This window comes from Cebus imitator, unplaced genomic scaffold (assembly GCF_001604975.1).
Source record: "Cebus imitator isolate Cc_AM_T3 unplaced genomic scaffold, Cebus_imitator-1.0 Scaffold650, whole genome shotgun sequence".
NCBI classification, from domain to species: domain Eukaryota; kingdom Metazoa; phylum Chordata; class Mammalia; order Primates; family Cebidae; genus Cebus; species Cebus imitator.
Window position 1 is genome coordinate 118,289 of NW_016107965.1, and position 6,722 is coordinate 125,010.

The 6,722-nt window shown below is 37.0% G+C and overlaps 1 protein-coding gene across 1 annotated transcript in view; it reads left to right on the forward strand.

Moving 5' to 3' along the window:
* SMURF2 (SMAD specific E3 ubiquitin protein ligase 2) overlaps positions 1-6,722 on the forward strand; it is a 122,662-nt gene that overhangs the window by 54,201 nt on the left and 61,739 nt on the right. The window contains exon 2 of the mRNA XM_037734650.1: positions 3,961-3,999. Within this exon, the coding sequence (XP_037590578.1) occupies positions 3,961-3,999 (39 nt within the window). The remainder of the gene's footprint in view (positions 1-3,960; positions 4,000-6,722) is intronic.

Genomic DNA, 6,722 nt, shown 5'->3' on the forward strand with positions numbered 1-6,722 from the left:
GTTGACCAGGATGGTCTCGATCTCTTGACCTCGTGATCCACCCCCCTCGGCCTCCCAAAGTGCTGGGATTACAGGCTTGAGCCACCGCGCCCGGCAAAATAAGATTTTTAAGTCAAAATTATGATTATATGAGGATTGGTCATTGTTATATAGTATAAAAAGCTCTCTTTTTAGTGAAGTTAGTTAGATTATTTTAGAGTCTATTTCATTCACTCAACAGATATTTACTGAGTACTTAGCACGTACCAGGTGCAATGTGTGCTTGGTGCAGACGATACGAAGAGATGAGGCAGGCATGATTCATGCTGGAGCTTACCACCTCCACGGTTATAAGCAACATTCCAAACTTAAACGAGAACAATAAAATGTAATAAGTATTTATGATAAGTATGAGCTTCTGTGAAAGTACAAGTGGGGAAGGCTTGAGAGACACATATTCTAAAAGGTACCCTTCCCTTTTGAGACCCGGAGATGAGTAGAAGAAGCCTAGGAAGAATGTTTCAGGCAGAGAGAATGGCACATGAAGGCTGTGGGCGAGAGATGTACATGTGAGAAAGTGAAGGTTAGTACGGCTGGATCTTAGACTTAAGGGCCTGGCAGGGAGCTGTGGTGATGAAAGATGAGGTCAGAGAGGTGAGCAGGAGCCAGGGCTTGAAGGGCATTGAAACCAAAGTAAGTTAGGGCCAGAAGACCTTTGGAATGTTTTAAGGAACTTAGAAGGGGAAATGGATGGAAATAATTAATTAGATTTTTAGATCACTTCAGGTCCAGCGTAAACTGGAGGGAAGTGAGGCTTCTGAGGAAGGGGACTGTTGTAATTACCTATATAATAGATGGTAGACAGATGAGGGATATTTCAGAGGTAGAATTGCTGAGAATTGTAATTGCCAGGATGTTGGGAGGAAGAAGGACAGTGAAGGTTGCTGTGGAGATTTCTGAGTTGGGTAGTGGAGTGGAAAGGAAGGCTATTTATTGAAAAGAAAGTCATCTGCAGGGAGGAGCGGGTTTGCGGGTGAGAGAGGGAAGTTGTGATTTTGTGGGGGGAACGCATTTTTGGTTTGTGGACCTGGAGTTCAGGAGAGAACTAGGGATTGGGTTTTATGAATTTAGGTATCATCATAACCACAGAGTAAATGGTAAAGACCAGAGAGAATATATGAAAAAGTGGCTCTTTGGGTTTTATTTTTTGAGAGAGAGGAAATGTTCTGTCAATCTGTTAAGCTATGAACTCTTTCCCAGGAAAAAATGTGAATTATCTCCCCAGAAAATAAACATATATGTAACAGTTTACATGTAATTGCAAGGTTTACAAAAATGGACACTGTGATCCTCAGGTTACGGAGTAAATTAAGAGAACCTAGGGCAAAACTCTGAAGAACTCAAGTTTTATAGCATAGCAAGACCTGGCAAAGAAGACTTAGAGTGAGTTTTATGCCCTGTATAGAAACAGGCGAATGTGGTGTTAAACAGAACTGGAAGAGAGGGGTTCTAAAAGAGGGCGTCGTCAACAGTGGCAAATGCCCATGAGGGGGTCAAGTGCTGTAAAGAATGAAAAGTGTCTGTTGGATGGACTTGGTAATTACATCTCCAGGGCTTTGTAGCAGCAGTTCAGAGGCAATGGTGAGGGAGGAAGCAGATTGGATTGGGTCAAGGCACTAGTGGGAGGTAATGAAGTGGAGTCAAAAAGTATAAGCAGTTCTTTGGAGAAGTTTTAGCATGAGAGGGAAGAGGTAGATGATGGCTGAAGGGAGGCTTGGGTAAGACTTGATTATGTTTAAATGCTGACAAGGTGGTTAGAAAAGGGGACAAGTTGGAGGATATGTATAATGGCGGTGAAGATCCCCAAGAACATGGTGGTTTGGATATGAGATAGAGGATAGTCTTAGAGAGGAGAGTAGACGTTGTCAGTGGAAGGAAGGAAAAAAAGAATGAATATGTACGTTTGGTGGCATTGAGTTGGAGGAGATCTCATGTTTTCTATTTCTCTGAAGTCAGATGTGAAATCATTTCATGTTAGTGAAATGCATAGTGGTTTGTTTAAAAAAATTATTACTTCATTAAAACTGAAGATTATAATTTAGATTTTTGTGTGTGTTACATATGTATTGATCCTGAATATTCTATTCAGCTTATATTATGACAAAAGTTTGAGGAGGAGTTCTTCTAAATCCAGTTTGTGATTTGGTATTCTTTTGTTTTTCTTTTTTTTGAGACAGAGTCTGGCTCTGTTGCCAGGCGCCAGGCTGGCATGCAGTGGCATGATCTCAGCTCACTGCAACCTCCACCTCCTGGGTTCAAGCAGTTCTGCCTCAGCCTCACAAGTAGCTGGGACTACAGGCATGCGCCACCACGCCCAGCTAATTTTTGTATTTTTTAGTAGAGACAGGGTTTCACCATGTTGGCCAGGATGGTCTCGATCTCTTGACCTTGTGATCCACCTGCCTCAGCCTCCCAAAGTGCTGGGATTACAGGCGTGAGCCACAGCGGCCGGCCATGATTTGGTATTCTTAGTTATGGCCCTGGTTTTCATGATTGATTGAGTTTTTATGTTTTTAAAAACAAAACTCTAGACGTGGCCTAAGCGACTCTGCATAGTATATCAGTATCTTGTGCTTACTTAATAATTTTATTTATTTACTGATGGCATCTGTCTTTAAAAGCGTTTTTTATATGAACCCTTAGAGTGATTAGTTATATTTATTTAGACTCATTCCCAAGTTTATGTCAAATGAGCTTTTATACACTAAACTTCCAATAACTGTAATTCATTTAAACTATGAGAAGTAGATAAAAATACCAAATACTACATTTGTAGATACTTTATAAATTAAAATTTACATATATGAAAATTGGTGTTTTTCTTTCTCTTGTATCAAGTTTGAGTTAAAGAAGTTTTAAATTTATGACTCTATAAGCAGATTAATTAATTAACTAATTAATGACAGAGTCTTGCTCTGTTGCCCAGGCTGGAGTGCAGTGTTGCAATCTCGGCCCATTGCAACCTCCACCTCCCAGATTCAAGTGATTCTAATGCCTCAGCCTCCTGAGTAGCTGGGATTACAGGCATGTGCCACCACACCCAGCTAATTTTTGTATTTTTAGAAGAAACAGTTTCACCATGTTAGCCAGGCTGATCTCAAACTCCTGACCTCAAGTGATCCACCCAGTTTGGCCTCCCAAAGTGCTGGGATTACAGGCATGAGCCACTGTGCCGGACCTGTAAGCAGTAATTTTAAAATTGATATGTAATTCATATATTATAAAATGTATCCTTTTTAAAGTGGGCAATTCAGTATTTTTTAGTATATTCACAAGGTTGTGCATTCGTCCATGTAAGTAATTTAATGCATAGTAACTTGGAAAATGTGGGTTTGGGATATTTAATTTCAATATATAAACTTTAAATTCTTAAAAGATATAGTAGACATATCTTGCCATTGAACTGATGATTTAGGTAATTTGATCTCTCCTGTGAATTTTCTGTGGCGTTTATGTTTTTAACATAATGTTAAAAACAAAAAACAAAACAAAAAACTCATCTATATCAGGAAAGCTTTAGATTATTTATGATTGTCTTCAGTATAAAATTATTTTATCCTTAAAATAGATATACCAACCTGACTTTACATATCTTTTTCTTTGAACTATTTTTCCCCATTGCCACTGAGTTTCTCAGAGAATAGAAGATGAAAGATAGGGATTGAATTTCTATCTTATTGTTAGAATATCAGATTTATAAACTTTCTTGCCTTCAGCTATTACTGGTGATCATTGCTAAAGTTGCAACCAGTGGTTCAACTGTCTTTTGTTTGCTAATTTGAAAGTTTGTGATCATGTTTCATACCTTGCTATCCTTAGGGTTTAATTATTCACTGCTGTTTTCAGTGTTTTAAAATGTAACAATACACTCTTAACATTTTATTTTAATTTTTCCCACGTATTTTTTTTTTTTTTTTACAGTACTCTGTGCAAAAAACCTGGTGAAAAAGGATTTTTTCCGTAAGTAAATTAACTTTAAATCTTGTATAGTCTGTGTGGATCTTTGGGAATAGCATTTTCAGAATTGTCTAAGAGTTACCCTATTCAGAAATATAGTCAGTGTTATTTTATGAATGTTTTGGTTCAGAGCCATTTGGCATCACAGTTTTTTTTAAAGAATATTTTGTGCTTTTTACCCTTTCCTTTTATTCATCTCTCCCACATATTTATGAGAAGACGTGTGTATGCAGGTATGTAGATGCAGAAGTGTAGTGTATATTGTATATTGAAGGTGTGCTTACTACTAGAATTCTAGAAGAGGTTTAAGAGAATATTTTGTGAACAATTTTTTCCTTTTGAAAATTTCATAGGAAAGCTTTACTCATTCAGGATTCATAGGAAGGTAGAAAAGTCATTGAGCCTGCTTGGAATTTCCAGAGTGTAGGAAAGAAATCTCTGCCACATTTGATCCTAGCTGCTCTTACATCTCAGATTCCAAAGCAGATGTTTGGTTCCCAGATGTGCAGTATATTTACCATTCTGTGGTGATTTTTTTCCTGGCTTTACTTAGGACTAAGTTGTGTGAGAGGGGATTGGGAAGTACCCAGCATGTATATTAACAATCTTTATTCTGTTGTAGCTTTAAATTATTGGTTAAAAATGATATAATTTTTAGTAAAAAAAATATTTTTCAGCCAAAAAAATTTTGTATGTAAAATATTTGAAATTAGAATAGAGATGATTTATTAAATTTTAAAATTCAAGTCACAGGCTATGTGTGCTGTTTGATTTCATGTGGTATTAGATGATTTTCTGGGATTTGATTAAAAGAAATAAGGGGTGTGTGTGTGTGTGTGTGTGTGTGTGTGTGTGTGTCTGTGTATGTGTGTGTATTTTTCTTTTTAGAGGAAGGGTCTTGTTCTGTCACCCAGGCTATAGTGCAGTGGCACAGTCATAGCTCACCACAGCCTCAAACTCCTGGGCTCAAAGGATCCTCCTATTTCACCCACCTGAGTGTCTAGACTGCAGGCACACTTCACCACACCCAGCTTATTTATTTATTTATTTATTTACTATTCTTTGTAGAGAACAGGGTCTTGCTTTGTTGCCCAGGCTGGTCTCAAACTACTGGCTTCAAGTGATCCTCCTATTTCAGCCTCCCAAAGTGCTGGAATTACAGTTGTGAGCCACCGTGCCTGGCCAATACAATTTAAAACTATGCTTAATTGATTCCACTTGAAATATTATTTTGAGTTTTTCTAGAGCAGAACCTGAATTAAAGTTTATAAAATAACATCTTATAAAATTATGTAGTTATAAATGTTTATGGTTATCTTTCTGCTTATATGGGAAAGGAAATAGGATAATTTGGAACATAGGAAGAAAATTATAAGCAGTTTAAATTTATGTACTGTGTGCCTTCTCCCCAGAAGCTTGTCACAGTAGAAGGTCCCGGTGGCCACAGAACTCCCCATCTCTCCCTGTTGCTGCCAATTACTGTTGTCTCTCCCAGGCTGCTGCTCATTTCCTACCTCATTTCTGTTGCTACTAACTGAGATGTATTTTTTTTTTTGTCTTTATCTCTCTCTCTTTTTTTTTTTTTGCCTTTGTTAAGGTTGATCTAAGATAGGATTTATCCTAGTGGGACTGCAAAGTGGCAAATAGAGTTGGACAAGGAGAAACGGGAGGGAAGTGAGAGGAGCACTGTTACAGCTGCTTCTCTACCCTCCGAGACATCTGCTCTGGTTTTGAAGATAAAATCTTCAGTTTTGTCTTCCAGCTTTCCTTTTCAAATTTCCTTCCTCTGCAGTCCCAAAGACACAGCTTCTTCTAATAAAATATCCAGATATTCTTATCTCAGTTTTCCTAAGAAATCTAGAGGAATAATATTTTAATGTTTTATGAACCTTCGAGAGCTGATTGTTATCCCTTATATGATCTTTGTCCTTAAATTGTAAGTAAATGACCTTAAATTCTAAGTTTCATTGGTGTAAGCAGTAAAAATTGATAAAAATGTTAAGAATGTGAACTTGCTTTAGTGACAAGAAGATTAGGGGAAACTGTGTGATTATCTTTAAAACTCAGAATGGGAGACCCTTGATGGCCTGGAAAGGGAAACAGGAAAGCTAATCCTTCAGTGGTTAGAGGGGAATTAGCCAGGGATGGAAGTTACCTCCCAGGTTCACACTGGCCAAGGTCCCACGTCCATGCTGTGGTAGATTTACATGTGTACTTACAAGGGTTGCCCACATGAATTTCAGAGACACTAGTTCCTAAATTCTTCAGTTAAATATAAACAAATGTGTATTTATTGATCATTGCAGTTATTAATAGTAAAATATAGTTAAGTTTTTGCTTGTGATTCAATTTAATTGTATTGAATGAGAAAAGTAAATTTTAATATGAGGTATGACTATAAGGTGATGAAATAGATATATATTTTTCATCACAGGAAAAAATACACTGCTGTGTGTTGTCTTTTGTAGAATAATTTGTATGTGAGATAATACTGTTTATTCCTTGTTGAGAAAAGTTTATTAACTCATGTTTTTGAACTGTTTTCAAGCTTACTGGCTTTAAAAAACAAGTCACTCCCCCTTTCCCCCCAAATTTTAGCAGGAAAAATTTCTAACATAAAACAACAGACAAAAAATTTTATAGTAAAGACCTATCATCTAGATTCTACCATTAACTTTATCACATATATACCCATTTATTCATTATCTTTTTTTTTTTTTTTTTTT